The following is a 22,055-nucleotide window of genomic DNA, read 5'->3' as shown; positions in this document are numbered from 1 at the left end:
ACACCAGTTAGATTTCCTCAGGCAGTTTTCACAAAATTAAATAAATACCTTCCTACAAATAATAACCTACATGGTCGACAGTCAGCACTACCAAAAGTGAAATCCGCACTTACCCGGATAAACATGGAGAGCTTGAACAAAGCAGACATCGAATTCATTCTGCCAAAAGGGGAGGAAATGACAGCATGTAATTTAATACAATTCTGTCAAACTGTAACATCACTACAAAGCCTGAACACACAAAAAACAACAAGGAGGGGACAGGAGGGGGGATGTTTGTGGTTCTTATTTTAAACCAACAGAACTGTTATAAGAAAAGAACTAACAGGCAGGTATCTGATATTGTTTTCTGTTATTTCAAAAAGAAATACAACCATGATACAAAGCTGTCACAACACTATGATTAGAAAGTACTTTTTTGGTATTACTGTGGAAAGCTGAAAGTAGTAAAAGACTGTATGCTTACGGCTGGGCAATCCAAATATATATAATATAATGTTTCAAGGGGAATGGAAAATCCTGACGCCCCCTCTCATTATCATGACTATAAACTCACAGAAACGAAGATGGCCCCAACCAAGAGGAAACTGGCTCCACTGCTTTCCATTTCTGCTCATCAATGAAGCTGAGGAAGTCCTCTTTAGTGCGAGCTCCCTGGTACTTCCGGAAGACGCCATCCTTACAGCTGGAACACAAACATTTCAGTCACTTTTAGAAGCAGTGTGTTGTTTCATCCCTACCAACATTTTCTATGGAAATCTTACACACTGACACATAATCAAAAAATAAATGTGTGTGTTTAGCTGTTGTGATCCTGAGCAAAATGGACCATAGTCCAGTGGTGTGTATATATATGCAATGAAGCAAACAGTTTAAATGCATGGTAATATGAGCAAACTAAATTAGGGCGCAAGCATGCATTTTGTTTATAGTATATAACCACAATCTGAAGTTTGAAGATATATGTTGTTGTTTTTTTTAAAAACTGAATTTTCTTTAACAATGACAAAGCAAAGGAAACTGCCATAACAAGATTCATTGAAAAGCCTGTAGGCGATATTGCTTCACAGCCTGCTGTTACACACTGATTAACAAGTGATTTTCTGTTACTGATTAATGCTGGTTATACATTTGGTCTGACAGTGAGAACTGACCTTCTCATTAAAGGGAATTTGTTTTTCTCCATTTATATAATTCCATTAGTTTAATCACTAATTAGATTATTTTTGGTTAAACAACTTTTAATCTACATTTTCACTATTTCTAGACATGTTATTGTAACAGTTTAAATTAATAATGTTAACCCCACATGTGGCATATTAATAACTCACAGTTTTCCTCCTTATTAATAATTTAGTATAAGCAAATTAGGCATTCAAAAAGATTTTTAAAAAAAGCTAATGTGACATAATACAAGATTTCATAGAACAGAGAATTTGTGATCTAAAAGTGCATGAGATTCTAGTTAAATCCATTTGATCAACGGTGCACAGCAGCATTACACAAGCAGCCGCACAAAAGGAAGCATTAAAACCGCAAAATAACCAAGAACTTACTGGTAAATAGTAGGAAGTGAAGTGATGATGAATCGCCCACTCAGACCTTACAGAGGGAGGAGATGAGTACAGTCAATGTGCAGGAAGGAACAATCTGAAAGGAATTTCAGACTTGCAGATGGGCTGAAATAATGTCTGCAATATTGGATTTTATATGATTTTGGCATCTGTGTAATGGAAAACTTTGAATAGAGACTCATTTAATTTCATGGACTTGTCAAAAACAGACTGTTTATACACAGTCTCAATAGATTTTTCAGAAAGCATAGCATATCATAATATATATATATATATATATATAATATTTCAATATTATGTTACTAATTTATATTTACAGAGAGGGAGGATTTGATCCACATCACCCACTTAATTGGTATAAAACTGAGTAGCTCATAATATTAAAGTAGTACAAAGATTTGAATGCAAATTTGAATTGCTGGTGTATCTTTGACAAACACTACTAAATAACACAGTTGCCAATTTATTAGCTCCACAGCTATGCAATAAATCCTGCCTTCATTTAAGTTATGATCAGGTTTGTCTGAACTGCTTTAGAGAAGTGTTGACTCGACTTTAAGGCGATTTTTATTGCATTATACTGAGATGTAGTTCTAATTTACTCTGTGCTTGTCATCAACAGAAATGGGGCAGACAAAGTTTTAGAAACACATCATAACCATAAAAACTGTACATTATAAGCCTCATCTAACTGGTGTTTACTGAAGAGCTGCTGTAACTTGTTTTGGCTATTTTGTCCTGCTAGTTATAACAGAATTTGTTTTGTTATGTAGGTAGAAGTCACGGTGTAGCTGCCAACAGGGAAAAGAGCATTCAGGCCTACCAGGTTGATCTGTCACGTCCACCTTGGCTATGTTGACCCCCATGTCCTCCCCCCAGTCCGCAAACTCCGTCCACACCGGCTGGAGCTGCTGGCATGCTGGACACCAGGGTGCGTAGCTGAGGGGTTATCAAGTTTAACAGGTAAATCCTCAGATATACTGCACAATCAACTCACACCAACGTGTAAATAACCACTGTGTAAAAGCTGAAACGTGCTGGTGACCTGACTGTGTTACTTTATTAGCATGTTACTTAGCATCCTGGCTATCATACAACTCTATGGTTATCTGGTTAGCTAAAAGATGGCAGTTCTTAGCATAGCTAGACATTTTAGCAGCTTTTCTGGACTAAATGACAGAAAGACAATACATCAATAAGATAAGACAACATTTAAGCTTGACTCAAATAATGCCCCGTTTCTACGAGCTCAAAAAAGCTTAGTTAACGGACAAGCTAGCTAGCAGGTTAGCCGTTAGCAGTGGAGGTTAGCGGGACACTGACAATTCAATCATCCATTCTCCCGTCAGGATTTCCTCCCAGTTGCCGTCGGTCACTTCTCTGAGGCTGCCCGGCTTTGCCGAAACTGGCAGCGACGTTAAATAAACCACCAGGGATAAAAAGCATATCCATGAGCGGCGTTTTGTTTGCCGTGTTAAGGAAAACATCGCGCTGCTGCTCGCTAGCAAACACGTCATGTCTGTTTGAGACGGTTCGCCCACTTCCGCTGTGCGCGCTAACGTCCCGAGTCACGTGTTTCGTTTTTAATTGAGTGCAGGATGTGAAAGTCGCAGGTTATCTTTAGAAAATACCATACCGACAGAATGAGCGGTTGTTGTTTAGTTTGCTTAGTTGTAAAGCCGCAAAGTGAGCATGATATTTCACTATGCAAATATCACCATATAAGGGTGTACAGAAAATGTAAGAGAAAATGACATTAACATTAACAGTTTTTTCTTCTTATTGAGTCTAACTGGTTTTACTACTTGGTTTTAGCTGGTTTAAAATTATTTCTAAAGGTAGAAAGCTAAAGCAGCATGTTAGGTACTTTATGTAAACAGCAGGTGGTGCTATTGCCCCTAAAATAACTCTGAAAGCAGGTAGATGACTGTTGTATGTGAGAGAAAATGTAGCTATATGAATGCATTATAGACTGCATTTATCCAAGGATTTATATTCACAGAGCATGCTGTAGTAAATGCCACTGTCTATATGTGATAGACGAGTAATAATAACATGCAGTATTCTCTATGCCACATTCTGTTGTTGATTTCATCCTTTCCAGATCAACTCTGCCTGTACTCATTATTGCTATTTGTATATAATTCTCTACTACTATTTATCATATCCACACTTCTTATTTTGTTATTTTACATTTATATTTGTATTTTTTGTTATATTTTCTACTTACCTACTTCTATTTTATTTATATTCCTTAATATCTTGACATGCAAAGTAAACCACTGTAGCAAGAGAATTTCCCCTCAAGTATCAATAAAGTATTTCTAATTCTGAATCTGATTTCTGAGAGTATGGCTGCTACTAAATGTCAAAAAATAGTGAAAAAAAACCTCCTACAAGTTATTTAAATGTCTTGTTTTGTCTGATTAACAGTCCCAAACCCCAAAAATATTTAGTTTATAATGATGTAAAGCAGAGAAAAGTTTCTTCACTTGAGAAGCTGTAACATGAGAATGTTTGCAATTATTGCTTGAATAAAAATGCACAATTTCTTGCTGTTTCAGCTCTAGGCAAGTATGGCAATTAATCGTATGAGGTCCTACCGTATGTTTAAGCTGTACTAAGTAGTACTGAAGCTCATTAATGGTGAAACTACTGAGCATAAATAATCTGCAAGTCAAGGTTTGCAGGGTTTTGATCCAAGACGAAATGTGTACTTTGCTCGGTATCTTCAAAGCTGCATGCTGTGTTTTGCATTTTGCAAGTAGTAAAATCCATTTGATTTGACCTGGAGGTGAAATGCAATCCTATTAGACCCTAACTGAAAGAACATTTCATCTCCTAATCTAAAGTACTTAGAGTCTGCTAAAATGTACATCTGTCCATCCATCCATCCATTTATTTCCTGTCACATTTCTGGGTTGCAGTGGTAGCAGGAGAAGTAGACATCTTTCTTTCCAGCCATGTCCTCTAACAGGAGTTTGCAGATTAGATGATATGTAATTTCTTTAGTGAGTTCTGATTATGTAGGGTCTATTCCCATTTTGATTTGACCAGGATACCTTCCTGTGTATGCCTCTGCAGGGAGGCAATCCAGACATTTTAGAAGCATTTTTGTTATATTTGTTGAAATTCTCTTTACATAAAATCAAGAAATCAAAGGCTCTGATCTGGTATCTGTGTCGCAGGACTGCACAGCCAATATTCTTTAAGCCTGAATGATATGATTGGCTTGCCTACCTGCATGCACTATGCTAGTAAACCCACTGCGCATAAAAATGTGTTTTGAGGGAGGACAGAAGGGAGACGGTGGGATTTTTTCAGTTTCAATATCTAGCCATCTGGTCTCTAACGTTGCCTACCTAAGCTGTAAGATAGACTTGAAAAAACCTGTCCTTTAACCCAATGGTTCCCAGTTTTTGGAGCAGGTGACCCCTTAAAATCCAAATAATTTCTACCTGCAACCCCTCTTATAGGTTGCAAATGTCTTCCAGTTGTGACCAGTTCTACACAACTTTGTGTTGATGATAATCTGAAGGTGACGCCAGACACCCTGCAAAACATACTTTGACTACCTACATCCACAAAGTCTTTCATTTGGTTACTACCCCGAAGATCTTTAACATAACTGATGGCTGAAATAATAATTTGACTGGAAATCTCATAGAACCTTCTTCAACGGGAGTTCTAGTATTTCATCTTTTTTGACGAAACATTTACATTTACATTTACTCATTTGGCAGACGTTTTTATCCAAAGCGACTTCCGAGCCCAGACCAGGCCAAAAGTTTACTCCCAAAACCCACAAATCTGTCCTTCTCTCTCTTCTAGAATCTTGAACTGCACATTGACAGCTTAAATGAGTTTTTTGTGCTTACTTAGTTTTGTCACTTATGAATGTCTATATTTTTTAGTATGTGCCGGTATGTGTATGTGTAGAAGAGAGTCAATCAGCCTGCCTGTGTTTCTTTACATGAGAGGATTTCACTCTGAGTGAATCTGCAGAATGAGAGCAGTTATTATTGCTGGGAACCTGCAGGCAGATTAGAATGGCAGCCGGTTATCAGTGCACCTCACACTCTAAAAATACCCTCCAGATGACATCCTTTTGTGCCCCTACTATTGCCCCTTTTCTGCAGCCATCAGCTCTGCTCCACTTACAGCGCAAAATGAATCTCCTTCCTGCTCAGCAGTCATCTGCTCTTTCTGCTCCTTCAACTTATGGCAGTGAGGAAAATAAGTGGTAGACCGGGGAGCTGGAAGGCTGGTTCGTGTTGTTCTCTCAAACTCTATTAATGTGCTCAGGCTGCTACTGGTTGGATGCAGGGACGCTGGCATTTTCCTCTCAAGTTGTTTGGTGCCCCCTTTATCTGAAAGACCTGCTCATGTGATAGGATGAAACTCCCAACAACAAACATCAACTTGGGTGTGGAAGATTCTTCTAATTTTACATTTAATTTGCTGTTGATTAAACTGTTGATGGCTGGCCAGAGGCTGATTGTTGCCGTGGTTACTGTTCTGCTGCAGTGCAACCTGCGAATGCTAGACGATGGTTGCAGAAAAACTGTTTTTCTACAAGGTACAAGGTTGTTTATTAGTCATTATACAGCACAAGGCGGCATAACTAAACGAGTTCCTTCGTGCTACACACACAACAAGTGTAGGCCTATAATAAAATATGGCAACATATATAAAATAAAATACAATAAAACAATATATACAGTTATTTATATACATATATATACATACCTATACACCCCAAACATTCCATAGCGCATTTTTTGAATTTGCATCTGGGGTGAACGTAAACAGCAGCAACCAGATGATAAAATGAAAATTTCATCTTCACATTAAAAAGTCTGACATTTGGGAAATAGAGTCCATCTTGACTGTGTTTGAGCACCAAGCATCACGATGTAAAACACAGAGTCCACCTCCTTTCATCTTGCTGGAACATGGACCACCTGCTGGGATGTAGATGGGGCAGGCCTCTGTAACAATGTGGGCACAACATTCTCTGAATTCCGTCTGGTCAATATGAGTCCCATTTTGTCCAGGCTTTTTAAGAGTAGAAGTCCAAGCTGGGCCAGCATAGCTCCTCTCTTGGCTCTCTATAGAAAAACTGTTTTTCTATATGAATATTTCATTTTGGGTATGAGTTTATACATTACTTAACCCGCTGTAAGGACCTTGAGGTTGTCAGGTGCTGTTTCCACGGTCAAGATTGAATTTTGAACGTTAATCTTTAATGCGTTCAGTTCAAAAAAAGGTAATTTGAACACCCATCATGACAACTAAAAAAGTCCACCCGCTGATAAAGATGGAAGAGGATATAGGGGATGTAGGTGTGGTGATGGTGCAGTGGATAAGACACATTCCTTTGGTGTGAGAGACCTGTATTCAATTCCCCACTGTGACACCGATCCACCATTGTGTCTCAGTTGTACCAGCTGTTCGTCAGTTTAAACTTAACCTATTTATAATCCTATTATTTTAGGAAGTTCTGTCCCAGCTCATGATGCTACAATGATTTACTGTTTACATAGTTTATTGCTTTTGATTGGACCGCTCTACAGATAGTTTGTAGCAGCTGATATACACATTCCTAAAATCTTTACTTGCTAAACCGTTTCTTTCTTTTTAATGGTGCAACCCAATTTAGCGAATTAGTAGTTTGAATCTAGCTTGTTGTCTGTAAGCTTGGGTAGGAATTCAAAAGGATATGAATAGCTGGTGCAAACCAATCCTGAACAGCCACTGAATTGGACCTTGAGGTCCATTTTTTCCCCCTGCTATATCCAAGGTCGTGACTAAACTTTGAACCTTAACATGTAATATGATCAACGTTGAAGTTTATTTGTGTAGCCCAATATTACATGCAGCATCACAACAAAATCAGTTTGAGGTCGAACTAAAGCTCTCTCAAAAGACAAACTCTGGAAATGGGAACAGGAAGGAAATGGGAACTTCATGAGAGGAAATTCAAAGGATGAGCCCCTCTCCCCATTCAGCTAGAGGTGCCATAGTAAAAAATATAACAATGGGTTTACTCCATGTTATCACTAATTTAAGCCATAGCCAGAATGCTTTGAAGCCTGGTCTGTCCCAAGTGAAAAGACAATTCAGTGTGGTTAATGTTAACTTTAAGCGGCATGGTGACAAATCAAAGCTCTACATTTGTCTATAGACTTAATTACAAATCATGAAATATTATGAGAAACATGTGAAATTTTTTTTTTTCACCATTGTTTATGTGCGTGTGTGGGCGGTTGTATTCTTATGAGCTGCAGAAAAGTACGCGCAGCTGATGTGACCTATTCGTTGAGGGAAACACATGTTGAATTATTGATCTCCTTACTATAAATGCTCAACAGAGGATTCAGCTCTCCTACAAAGATGATGTGCACATTTATATATTGTAGGTGGAATTAATTTACACTGTTAGTGCCTTAAAATTAAATGTTTTATTGGAGCTACCACGTGTGCACTGGAGTACACAACAAACACAGCATTGACCTCTTATAAAGTTCTTATTGTTAACAACAGCTGCCTATTTACACATCCAGCAACATTCATTTAGAGTATTTTTACTGTCCATCTGATGAATGTACTCTAACCTAGTTGCTAAATGATCCACTATGTTCACCAGCTAGTCGCTAACTTTGTTTTGTTTGCCGTTTGGTGCTTGGCAGGTAGTGTAGGTGGGCTCTGCAGCAGGTGATTAAAACTGCTCAGAAGATTATTGGTCAGGTGAGGTGCCTGCGCAGAGCCCAAAGGCTACTAAACGACAGTATCCCCACCCAACCAATGCCTGCTCACCCTGCTGCCATCTGGCAAGAGATACAGAAGTATCTGCTGTCTCACCACCAGACTGCAGAGCAGCTTCTTCCCTCAGGCTGTGAGACTCCTAATTTCATCCAAAATAGTTTATGTCTGTATAATTTTTATATTCATGTTGTTTGCTTTGTAGCATAAAAGGAACTACAAACTTCATTGTACAACCCTGTTGTAATTTGACAAATATATTTACCTTGTACCTTGTACCTTGTAGTGTTGGAGTTGGCTGAAAACAGCTTCCTCTTGCTGTCAACAAGGTTGATTAAAGTGTAGAACTTAATTAGTAAAGTTGCAGACTGTAAATTTTAAAACAATGAGCTAAAAGATTCTTAAATTAATTCTTAATTTTCTGTGGATTCATTCAAGAAACATTTTTCACAATACAGCTGCCATCCAGGGATGGGACAATTAATTTGATCCATTTTTAATACTGTATTAAATATTGATTAGCGCATCTTTAAAAAAAACAATAATGAAAGTTTTTCCAAAGTAGCCAACAAAACACTTTCATAAGAAACAGTTACTTAAAGAATATTAACTACAACTGCAGCCCCAGTAGGTGCAGATGCTTCTCTGAGACTAAGCATTCTTACTTACAGTAGTCCAATACAGCTGAATATCTGCATGAACATGAAGTCATTCAGTGTTCTACATTTTATGTGCTACTGTATTGTCACATAGCTCTCAGAGACTGTTAGCATCCATGTGACAGCTGATGGATTCCAGTAATTTCAAGAGTGACGAGTGAGATGTAGCACAGCGTGGGAGTGAGGAGGTAGAGCATGTACTCCAGTCACAGCCTCTCAAACACTGGCTGCACAACACAACATTTTCAGTTTCCATGGGTCTTCCACTTCTTTCTGTCCCCAAATCCATCAGACACAAATATTGTTTTCTCTATTTTCACCTGAAGTCAGTTGTAATCAACAATTCAAAGCTTGAGTCATGCTCCTGCCTGTGTTTCTCAGTCTCACTCTTTCAAATATTGTTTCTTGGTCTTTCTGTCCCTTTTACATAAGATGTATTAGTGACACGATTTTTCAGCACAGCTTACTGCATCCCTGCACTATCCACCCCTGTTCAGCAGCAGACTCTTCGCCCACCTTGCAGATGTGGAGACACTTGAGTGGGCTTAAGTCAATCAAAATAAGTAGCATATTGGCTGTACATCGTGCTTAGTAGCAGCTTACACAATATTAAAAATAGCTGCACAGTTAAGATTGTGTTAACTTATTCAAATCACTAGAATGATAATAGCTATAGGTGCAGTACATATATCAAATGTACGGTATGGTTTTATGTCAGCATTGTTTCCAGCACGAACTAGCTGGTATAACAAAACATCTAGCTTAAGAGCTGGATATTTTCCTCTGCAGTTGGTGGAGACCAAACTTGAGTAAATATTGTTGGATGGTTGAATGTCTGACACCCTCTCCAGCCACACCTTTTTGACTTTTATATTCTAACTTCCCAAAACCAGCGATCAGAGTAACAGAGTATGTGGAGGTGAGAAAGTATGATTGAATTTTTAACTTCTCTCATCAGCTCACTATTTGCATAGTTATTCCTGGCAACTATTTAAATGTCTTGCAGGAAAGAGTGTTCAAAAATGACTAAACTGCTAATCCCCTCTTGCCTCTCTCTGTCATGACAGCTTTCCACCCTGCCTTAGTGTGGCCGTGTGGCTTAACTTACCTTAATGTTGTTCTGTATTTGCTGGATGTGTAAATAGGGAACTAGTCATTAGCATAGCCATATCATTTTTAAAATGTGATAATATGTCAGAGGTGTGCACCTGTCAGCTTGTTTTTGAATTTTTGTGCCTCTTAGCGGCCAAAAAATGCAGCTATAAGATTAACTTGCACATCTGAATCTACTTAATCTGTGTTAATGAGAGAGTCATTAATTTTTTTCAGCTGCAAAAATGTTAGTATGACTTGTAAACAGTGAACAGCATGAATTCAGTTTGTGATTTCAACATTTTCCAGATTAAGTTCTGCATGTGCTCTCTGTGGGCCAAACCTTGAACGGTATATCTCCATCAGTAAGGTCAAGGTGGCAGCATCAAGCACACCTCAGTCTGAAGGATTTATTAATTAACTACAATAACATGGTTAAGGACACACTATTTTTCTGAACTCATTACTACACATAAACACAATCCCAGGTTTCTGTTTAAGACTGTGGATCAGCTGGTAAACCCAACCCCTCCTTGTGCCTCAGCTGGAAGTAATGATGACTGGGAATTGTTTTTATCTTATTTTACCAATAAGGTTTTGTCAATCAGAGCCTCTGTTACCCCCACGGCCTCTTACTCAGAGGTCCCTCACCAGCAACAAGAGAGTTTTAACCAGTTTTATCCCATCGACTTGTCTGAGCTTTTGAAAACAGTATCACAAATGAGAGTGTCCTCCAGCCCACTTGATGTAATACCTACAAAGTTTTTACTGAAAGTAATGGATTCTGTTGGGCCCCATTTGATCTCTGTTTTTAATAGCTCCCTATCTACTGGTTGTGTCCCTGATTATTTTAAAATGGCTTACGTGAACCCACTTTTAAAGAAACCTGGTTTAGATCCCTCCCTCCCACAAAGATTTAGACCAATTTCAAAACTGCCTTTTATTGCAAAGATTCTAGAAAGAATTGTTTCCAAACAGCTGCTCACTGCACTGGAAAATAACAAATTATTTGAAAAGTTTCAATCTGGTTTCAGGAAGTACCACAGCACTGAGACTGCCCTGCTTAAAGTCACCAATGACCTTTTAATGTCTGCTGATGAAGGCATGTGCTCAGTCCTGGTACTCCTGGACCTTAGTGCTGCTTTTGACACCATTGATCACAACATCATGTTAGACAGACTGAGGCACTGGGTGGGGATCTCTGGTACTGCCCTAGAATGGTTTTCATCCTACCTGTCAAATAGGAAGTTTTGCGTGTCTGTAAACAACTATGTCTCTTCGTTATGTCCAGTTAAATATGGTGTGCCTCAGGGGTCGGTGTTAGGACCAATTTTCTTTTCCTTGTTTCTGCTTCCCCTTGGACATATTATCCATGAACAGGGTATTTCTTTTGATATTTATGCTGATGACACACAAATGTACTTGCCCGTCAGATCCACAGACCCTGGAATGCTGAGTTCAATTACCGACTGCCTTTGTGTCAAAATAATTTCCTCCAGCTGAGCTCAGACAAAACAGAAATCCTGTTCATCGGGTCTCAGCAGATGGCAAAACAAATACTGCCATCTGCTGGTTCCCTAGTAAATCACATTAAGCCTGTTGCAAAGAACCTTGGTGTTTGGTTTTATAGTAATTTAAATTTTGAGCAGCACACCACAAAGCTTGTTCAATCATGTTTTTATCAACTTAGAAATATAGTAAAAATTCGATCTATGTTAACTTTTAAGGACACCGAGACCATTTTACACGCCTTCATCTCATCACGCCTGGATTATTGCAACAGCCTTTTCACTTGTTTAACCCAAAAATCTACTGATCGACTCCAGACTGTCCAGAACTCAGCTGCCAGGCTTTTAACCAGAACAAAGAAATTACTACATTACTCCTATTTTAGCTTCATTACACTGGCTCCCAGTATGTTTTAGAATTGACTTTAAAATTCTATTGATCACTTTTAAAGCTCTTCATGGCCTCTCGCCTTGTTATATTTCTGACCTTTTAGTCCCATACGCACCAGCACGTACCTTGAGATCCTCGGGCAGAGGTCTGCTGTCTGTTCCAGAGTCTCGACTGAAAACTAAAGGGGACAGAGCGTTTGCTGTCAGGGCCCCGAGGCTCTGGAACAGCCTGCCCGAGGAAATCAGGTCGAGTCAGTGAACTCTTTTAAGTCCCTTCTTAAAACATACTTTTATAGGAGAGCCTTTCCCGATTTTATTTGACTTTATTTTATCCTTTTTATTTTATTCTATTTTACTTATTTTATATTTATCTTAAACGTGTATTTTAGTCTTTTCAATGTTTTCTTGCTTCTATCTTGAATTGTTTTTGTATCATTGTCTTTTGGGTATTATTGTCTTTACACTTGTTAAAGCACTTTGTAACTTGTTTTTGAAAAGTGCTCTACAAATAAAGATTATTATTATTATTATTATTATTATTATTATTGTGGTCAGAAATCTAGCATCTCACTTGATTCACCAGGAAGATGGTAAAATTGTGTTGTCAGCAGAATCAGAGGGAGGAGCTGAATGATTAGACAATGTTTCCAAGTGGTCTGAGGAAGAACTCCAGACATACCTGAGAACAGAAAGGCCTTATGTGGCAATTACAGCTAAATACCAGCTGTTCCAGGATCTCCATCAACATCTGGAGCCACTGGAGCCCTCCTCATTACCTGTGAGATTTCATATTTTGCCCCGTGTCCTCTCATTTATCTTACTCATTCTCATAAATGAGGACTTCCTGTGGTTCAGGGTCTCCAGAGAGATTCACTGCCAACTGCTCACATATTACAAGCTTCAGGCAGCATGGTTACACTCCAGCTGTTGCTGTAACACACAACACCATAACAACATCATTCATTGCGTTGTGGATGACTAAATTTGATATTAATTACGTGAGAATATGGCTTGTAAGAGCCAGGTGTTGATGAATGCATTTTTAAGTGTTCATTGATTTGAAGTCAAATTATCTAACAGTTTCAATTAAAGCAGGGAAACCTGGACCCGAAATCTGGTAATATAATTTCTTTAAATTATTATTATATTATTATATTATCTTTAATATCAATAAATTCAGATTTAAGTTTTAGAGGTTGCTATACCTTTGCAAGCAAACCTGTGTTTGGGAATCTTTTTTCTCTATATGAGGGTTAATTTCTGCTGTGAAATGTGTTTTTATTCCAAATGTCTTTAAAAAAGCATAAAAGTCTGCAGACACTGAGTAATCAATCACACGTCTCCTGTCATTTCTATGCACATTGCCATTAGTGAGCCATGTCTGAAATAAAAGCTGTAAAAATAGACATAAAAAGTTGATCTTAATGGAGATTTTTGGTATTTTATTGCTTTCTACTGATCTTCCCTCCATTGACATTACACTGACTTTTTCTCCTCAGTGTTAAACCCAATCTACAGTCATTGCCTTTGTAACAGGAACAACACCTCCTGCTCGTTTCATAAAAACTATAAATCACTCTGCATCCACAAAACACATTAGGGATTCTGCAACATAATGCCTTTTCTCATTTGTGAAGTCAGGACAAACAGTATCTGCGGTTTTCAGCTCTGCAGCCCGCAGAAGTGTCAAAGTGTCAAGCTACTGAACCCTCTGGCCACTGATTAATGAATCTCTCTCCTCGCTCAGCCCACAGCCTTCTTAAGGTGCTACTGAGCTGTCATTTGTTTTCTTGTCTGAGTACCTGGGGGAACAATGTTGGATTCAACCCATATGGCACATTTGGATGTGTTGCTCACTGGTTTGTTTTGTGGTGGTATACATTAATTATGCTCCTCAGATAGGCACATAGATAGGCACTACTAATTACCAAACAAGTTTCTGAAAAACAATCTTTGCTCAAATGCAGCCAACATTGTTAACTCAAATGCAGCAAATGTTGCCATTTAAGTGATGATATTTTTCTTGCCAAGGTCTTAAAAAATAAATGAGGATTCCCAATGTGCTTTTAACCCCATCCGTGTCCCCCAACTGTTAATATAACAACTAGCGATCTATTACTGACCATTAGTCCAGTTGCACCAATTTCTCATGAATTCAAACTTAGCATAGTTATATCAATCGATTGATTGATTGATTGATTGATTGATTGATTGATTAGCATAGTCATACTAAGTGTAACTGTGCTGCTACTAAACAAGTATGCCATTTAATTATTGTTTTAATTGTGGTGAAAACCAGGACAATATAGTGTTTTAAAGATATTTGTCAGGACTTGGACCCCCAGCTTGAAACCAGGACAATCCCAGACAAACCAGGACATCTGGTCACAAGACATTTATACAGTGTAGCTTACACTGCTTTCTATTGCTGCTATGCCAAATGCTTTAAGGCAAATACCACTGCGCGTTCATGTGGTGAAGGAGCGGGAGTGGTGGAGATGAGGAGCGGGTGGAAGCGAGAGCTACTCTGCAAGAACGGACAGGAAGTTGAAAAATGCAGATGTCGTTTACAGCCCCTTTAACACTTAGACATACATATTGTATGTAAGTCTTATACATCATGTACGCATTTCTAAACAAGAAACCATTAAGATATTCCTTAAGTTTAAACGGTGCAACCCAATTTAGTTCTGACTCTCTGGCAGAGCACTGATGGCAATGTACGACCATAAATTCAGGAGCTAAAGACCCATACAAAATGGTGTACGCTCCAGTGCAATATGTGGTATCTTGTGGAATAAATTTATTTATTAAATTTATTATTACACTGCCGGCCACCCAGGCAGAGACAAGGATGGAGGAATCGTCATGTACAGGGGAAGAAAAAGAAATATTGTTTTATCAACAGTGTTTTTTTGTTTCTCTTGCTCTCTATGTATATGTGTTTGTCTGAGTCCAGTGAGGCGATTCAATAAGTGATTCTCCCAGCTTATCACTGCAGTGCTCTGAGGTTTATGGGCGGCCATGTCGCAGTGTGGCGTGCAAAGGAAAGGAAAGGGAGGGGTGACGCATTGAGTGACATAAGAGGATGAAGTGTGGTTAAAAGTGGATCAGTCGAACAGTGGGTCACTGGGCTAGGGAGCACCACTGATTCTGCTGAGCTCAGCTTAGAATACAACGCCTTGACTCAACAGTTTTCAGATTCTTGTGATTTATTTGCCATTCTACTGTGGCCGTGAATGGTATAACTTACGGCTTCAAAACTAACTGCATGTGCCAGTGCCTAAAGATTTACTCTCCAAGGGGTCTTTAGGCTGAATTAACTTTTATTTCATTATGTCAGACTTGCCATCTGATAGCTTGAAATCTGCGATGCTGCACTTTAGAGTTAATATTTAATTTAATTCTTTCTGTAATTGTGTTGCAGTTATTGTTAGGTAACACAGAGCCCATGTAGTGCTGAAATACATTTAGCAGACATGCCTAACAGGGGAGGAAAAGAGGTCAGTGATATTCAAAAGAGAATGACTTCATCTGTTGCTCTGCTTGTGTTTGTTTAATTTCACCATGTGTAGACTAAGTATGCTAAATTAAAAGAAAATCTGCAGGGTTGTCTATTAATTTAATGAAAAACGGTCAAGTGCATTTGTTTGCATATTCTGTCTGGGTTTTGCAAAGCAACAGATTAGTTCAGGCACATTCGTGGTTAATAGTGTGCAGCCTGGGATGCCTCTTTATGAGGCTCCGTAAATGTGTCAGACATCGGCAGGGGAAAGCCAACTCCTCTGGTCCCTCTAATTGGATTTACACATGTGGAAGAAGGCCTGGATTCATTTGGAACAAAATACTTTATTCTACTCATCCTACACAATCCATCCTATTGTTCAAGATTTTCAATTCTGTGACTTCCACGCTAGAGCTGAACCAAAAGTGCAGCTAAGAATAGGCTCGTTCGTTGTGATAAACAGGTTAAGACGTAGACAGTGTAGTTTTTACCAATATTGAAGAAGATGGTATTGGCATTTGTAACAAGCAAGTATGTTCACCACCCACAGTTAGTTGATATTATTAAGTGTGCCTACTGGATGAGAAGCCCCACTGTGCTATAGAACCTGTAAGAGCGAAAGCATGCAGTCAAATGTACGAGGACACTGACGCTGTTTAATGTTCAGTAAATGTTTATTTTAGAATTAAGTATTCTCACAGTCGGTGGGTGCGTAAAGCAGGAGTGAGCCCAAATGCACGACACATAGCGCTGAGATACAGTTCAGGGGTATTTATTCCAGGGCAAGACAAAACAGGCAAACCAAACTCACGAGTACAGGGAAACTGGTACATGCAAAATGCAGACCGAGGTAGCGCAGTGACTGGTAGAACGCACAACTTACGACAGAGCATACATGCAACATGCGACAATGACCAGACAGGGAATTAACAGAAACACCAAACATTTATACACAGGGACTAACGTACAGGGCGGGAGCTACACAGGTGACAGGTATCAGGGTTAACAAGGCAGAGAGACAGAAGGGGAAAACAGAGAGACTGGCTGACAGGCAGATTACTGGAGGTGAACAGACAAAACACAAGTACTGAACACCAAACATGTCAAAGTAAGTAGTAACAGATCAGAATAATCAAAATAACAAACTAATCCAGACATAAGCAGAGAGAATACGAATACACTAATCACAAGGAACACAGATGGAAGCAAAGACAAAACAAAACTCAGTGCAGACATGGGCACAGAAGTACACAGAGCAGGAGTAAACACTTCAGACATGAACTAAGGTACAGGACTAAGAACTAAGACACCAACTTGGAACTAGGATACGAGATAAGGCAGATATGAAGTAACTTAAAGATGCGGATGAATGAAATAATGAAGGCTACACAGAGACTAAAGCAAAATGATCAAAATCAGATTAATAATGAAACTGGCGGAGAACATAAATTGACATCTAACAAACAGACAGAACCCAAGCATGATGGTAGAGATCTAACACATGAGGGACAGGAACAGGACTCAACAAGTACTAAGGCAGACACCGAGATAACAGGACAGATCAGAACCACCACACAGAACAAGCAGAAGACTGGATACAAGACCACAGACAGACAGGACTGAAACCCAGACAGAGAAACCAAAATCAAAACACAGAGAAGGCATGGCCAAAATAATATAACCCAGACGAACTCAGGGCAGGATCGTGACAAGTATAGACTCTGAGATTACATTTTATAAACGAGTCAGATGAATAGTGTTAAAACTGTAGCCTATTTTAACTGCGCTAGTGACATGGATCTAGGGATGTTAATGTCAATCGCATGATTGGTCCACCACTTCGGTTCAAACTAAAATGTCTCAACAACTATTGGATAGATTGCCGTGAAATCTGGTTCAGACATTCATGTCCACCTCAGGGTGAAATGTTCTAACATTAATGATCCCTTAACCAGCAGGTCAGAAATGTAAGTTATCCCATACTTTGGTTTATGAAATTCAAAAGCTAGTGGCATTCCCATCAGTTGTACTTGTTTAGTGCCAATTAGCAAACATTAGCATGCAAACACGCTAAACTAAGATGGTAAAGCTTGTAAATATTACCTACTCAACATGTTAGTTTTGTCACTGTGAGCATTTTAGCATGTTGATGTTAGCATCTAGCTCATGGAGCTTCCAGCGTAGCTGAGGCATAGCAAGGGTTGTTTTCTGGCTTTACATCATAGGTGTCATTTACTTAGGCTAAATATTCTGATTTGTCACCAGCCACATTATTTTTGTTTCCCTTCATATAAATAAAGCCATTTCCACCATAAATTGGTGCAGAAAATGTCTCTAGAATGCAAGAAATTAAGAGTTTAATGCTCTAAATCTTCTGGAAATAGCACTGAAGTATCTTGTTGTCTTGTTCTTGTGACTCCAATATTGTGCATTATCACGTCTCGTGGACTAAGTGTTTCATCTCACCCTTAATCTGAGCACTTAAATGTGACACACTTACTGTACATCAGAGAACATATGGTAGTTTAATGTGCTGTGGTTCAGTTGCTTCTTCTCTCCCACACTTCACAAACTATTAATATATTAAAAGGCGTATTTTACCTGTGTTCCCCTGAGGAAACAATGCTGCAGAACACCACATTACCCCTCATCTTCACCATTCAGCCAATCTAATTTAAAAGCAACAATGATTACAACAGCAAATCTGTTCTGTTTGTTTTGCTGGAGAAGATCATCAGTCTAATATTCTTTGTGCACATTTATGACTGTAAGCTCATGGTTGCGGTGATTCACCACTTTTGAAAAACCTTTTTTATTGCCTGAGTTTATCATAAAGCTTAGACTATGTCTTTTCAGCAGTAGTTCCCATTTTACAACATGCATTCCAACATAGCAAAAGGCATTTCCGGCAATTGGCTAGGCTGTTTATTAGTTCCTTATTAAGGGTTGAGCGTGCGATTCTGAAGAAATTCAATACCATCCATGACAAATACCATGATATAAAGCATACAACACTGCAAGTAGTGGGTTAGCAAGCTGTCGCTACAGTTGCTGCTGTAAAGCTAACATGCAGAGAGGATGGGACAATCCCACAGTCAGCACACCAGCTCAAGACAGCGATACTCAAAACTCTCCTGCTACTATAGCTAACATCACAACTACAGTGTGTCTTGGCAACCTTGAAAGTAAGCTGAATGTCCGTGGGCAAGTCATTTAACTTTACCTGACACATAAATCATGGCTGGAACAGTGTTGTGTGGCTAAGCCTCTTTGTTTGTTTCCCATTTACGGAGCCAGGGCTGTGTAGAAACACCAGCAAGTGGACAGTGAGGAGATATTTGCTGAATTTGACAAAAAGACACGTATTGTATTAGAATCTCTTACCCCACCCAGGACACTCTCTTACAGTACCATTACACAATGAGACTATACTATACAGTACAAAAATGTTGCATACATCTATATAACAAAACGTACACTATACTATGAAAAAAAAACCCTCTACCCCTTCATTCCACTACTCTCAGGCATACACAGCCTGCCCTGCACTCCCTGTTCCCCACCCACGTGTCCCCAGACACACCTGGCAGAGATCTACACTCTACTGTGAACTCTTCTAGTTTTATTTGTGACTCATTGTGAATGATTCACCCTCATCCGAATATGAAGGAACATAACCAAACTTCAGTTCAGATGCATTAACACTACGAGCCCTGAGGAGGCTATTAACGTTCACACGTACTCACATTAATGTTGACACTAAATGTGATGGCAAGAGGTGCTGAACACGTGTGACATTAATAAACAGTGAAACAAATGGCATCCTCTGGTATCTCTTTTGCTACTAATGGCATGTTAATTGGCAAGACATCTGAAACACACAGACGACGAAATGTTCATGTGTTGAGGCATAATGTAGCTGACAAACTCAGCCAGAAGATCTGAAGGATTATTGTTATGTGTGTGTAGCCAGTACAAAGGCAGCTGTGTAGGTTTTCAATTGCCTCTAGTATATTGATTTAAGTACATTGTTGGTCTGTCAGACCAGGTTATTTGATTGGTCAGACATTCAGACATGCACTGCTCTCCTGGAGTGAAATTGAATTTGTGGAAGACATCTTACAGATCCTGCAGTGACTCAGACTTTAAAGTTCATATTTCAGGACTAATCAGTGATACACAGATAGTCTTATTTGTTTTCATTTTATTTTCTTGATTAATAAAGATAAAGCACATTAATCAACATTTCTGTAAACTGTCTACATTAGCTGACCAGCTACATTTCAAAAGCATTCCTTTGAGAAAATGGTCTAAAACCAACTTTATTACAATTCTAATTCACTTAATATTTCCATTTTATAATTTTTTATAATTCTAATCCATTCATTTTTGCTTTACTACTTTAATTTTACAGCTGTGGCTACTAGTTATTTAGTGGTTTACATGATCATCTTACGAAAGATAGCAAATTGTTTTAGATATAACTAACCAAATATATGTAACATATCAACATATCAAGACAAAGTTATTTTGAATTATCAGAAAAATCATTGCTTGCTGGCTTTCATGACTTGCAAGTACACAGTTTATTTCTAAAGTGACAAGGATCATCTCCACTGTTTTATCTAACAGCATCAATATTTACTCATGTAATCACAATTTTATGAATGACTGTGAACCTGGAACCATTTGTCGTCACATGGCAGTCTTTCTTTTTCCTCAATAGCCAGTAGAAAGAGGATGAGTTTGTGGGTGTGCAGCATGGAAATGTGATGTTGTATGATTCTTTGGTGTAAAGCTCCTGATCTAAGGATGATCAAATGGTTGTCCACAGGTCCACAGAGATTAAATAAAACATCATTCATATTTCTCTTACTTTGCAGTCTCTCTTATATTTACAGCTTAAGGCCATTCTGATTCCTATTGGTCAATGTCACAGATCATAGAAGTTGTCAGAAGAAGGCAGAAAAATCTAGACATACTTTGTTGGGATATCATGAGATGGCTTCCGCTATGACACACTAAACATGATAAAACTAACAATTAATGTTAACATTCATGTAGTCTGCCCTCTGCATTAAGTACATATTGGAGAGTATATTGTGGTATTGTTACTTTTAAGAAAAGGTTTTGAGTATATTCACCACTGGAAATAACACTTTTAGATCTCTATGCTCTGCTCTCACTGTTTGGCAAACACATACGCACCAACTTGTGCTCTTTGCAAGGCCTGCTCATACTGATCCATAAACAGAAAGAGACTCTTATATAAGGCAGATTTCCTTGTTTCTGAGAATGCTCAATGCCCATGTAAGTACAATCATTCATGACTCAGTGACAGATGATGCTCACACAGGCCTCTACTGGTGTCTGAGAGGGAGGAGGGACTGTTGGAAGCAGTGGGAGGACAGGACAGAAAAGTGTGCGGAAACAGCCTGAATAGCACGAGGTGGGAGGCACATAATGGCGTATCATCCACGGACAGACACCCACACAGATACACACTCATCAAAACCTTTAAAAACATATTTATGTAACGGGCTTCCTGCCTTGAGCAAAGTACATGAGTAAATCCTATTCCTTTACAAAAATAGACATGTCCTTTGAAACACCTCTTTCGGATGTGACGTCAAAGGTTTCTCTCGTCATAACGAGCCTCTTACACTGAGCGTTACGTTGCTGTCAAGATACCAAGTGCATTGTGCACTAGAGCTGGCAGCCACATTAAAGCCCCCCTCCAGCCAGTTTTAACTGCCGTTTTTGGTTAATGCTCTTTCTCAAACAGAGAATGGGGTTGTGGTTAATGGTCAGAATTAATCAATTACCATGACAACCGGAAACCGACCGGCTGTTTCTGAGTGTTAACATCACTACACTGTAAACTTTAGTACATTGTAGGCTGCTGGCTTACCCATGATAGAAACTAATGTGCAAGTATAAGCTGTTATCAATCATACAGTCTATGGTCCTATCATGTGCAGTGCGTGATAACTCCCACTATGTTTTATGGTTCGCAAGTACTGTCCTATTCTGTACTAACAGAAGGTGATGCAAAGGGTGTGTCACGGCCTATCCATGACCCAAGGGTTAATGTTCCCTAGTAGTGTTCTGTGTGTGGGCAGGCAGGGTTTCTCCAGGGCACCTGGCTCTCCAACGCGGCTGCAAGTTATCAAGCTCCAGCTCAAATTCTCCTGAGATCCAGGCAGCCGGCGCCAGTTTGTTTCAGTCACTCACGTGGTAACATACTCTTGGACAAATCCTCTAGTTGTACTGGAGAAACTTTTGTTGATTTTGGATACCCCTGTGCCAACAAACTTTTCTCTCTGTGCGCAGTTTAGAGTTGACGTCTTCACTACCTGCCACACCACCAGCCTTAGTTTTTTCATTTGTTTTGTTACTGTTGACATTTTTACCAGAGCTTTTTAACACCTTATTAGGGTCTGCTTACCAGCTATTTACAGCTTTGGAGCAAGAGTAACATTGGTGTTGGTAGAAATTCCCAGATGGTTATGGGTAGTACTATAATTTCCAAGCTTATTACCACAGCAAGAACTAAGAAGAT

The 22,055-nt window shown here is 39.0% G+C and overlaps 1 protein-coding gene across 2 annotated transcripts in view; it reads right to left on the bottom strand.

Moving 5' to 3' along the window:
• Nucleotides 1-3,135, bottom strand: part of tmx1 (thioredoxin-related transmembrane protein 1) — a 6,242-nt gene extending 3,107 nt beyond the window's left edge. The window contains exons 1-5 of one of the 2 annotated variants that reach the window (XM_046062345.1): nucleotides 2,898-3,135; nucleotides 2,398-2,513; nucleotides 1,557-1,602; nucleotides 557-685; nucleotides 114-159 (exon numbers count right to left, since the gene is read on the bottom strand). In XM_046062345.1, coding sequence (XP_045918301.1) covers nucleotides 114-159; nucleotides 557-685; nucleotides 1,557-1,602; nucleotides 2,398-2,513; nucleotides 2,898-3,091 — 531 coding nt within the window. In that variant the 5' untranslated portion in view covers nucleotides 3,092-3,135. The remainder of the gene's footprint in view (nucleotides 1-113; nucleotides 160-556; nucleotides 686-1,556; nucleotides 1,603-2,397; nucleotides 2,514-2,897) is intronic. The other variant, XM_046062344.1, reaches the window with a different exon arrangement.
• Between the last annotated feature and the right edge of the window lie 18,920 nt (nucleotides 3,136-22,055).

Source organism: Micropterus dolomieu, linkage group LG11 (assembly GCF_021292245.1).
Source record: "Micropterus dolomieu isolate WLL.071019.BEF.003 ecotype Adirondacks linkage group LG11, ASM2129224v1, whole genome shotgun sequence".
NCBI lineage: Eukaryota > Metazoa > Chordata > Actinopteri > Centrarchiformes > Centrarchidae > Micropterus > Micropterus dolomieu.
This window is presented reverse-complemented; position numbering and strand designations above follow the sequence as displayed.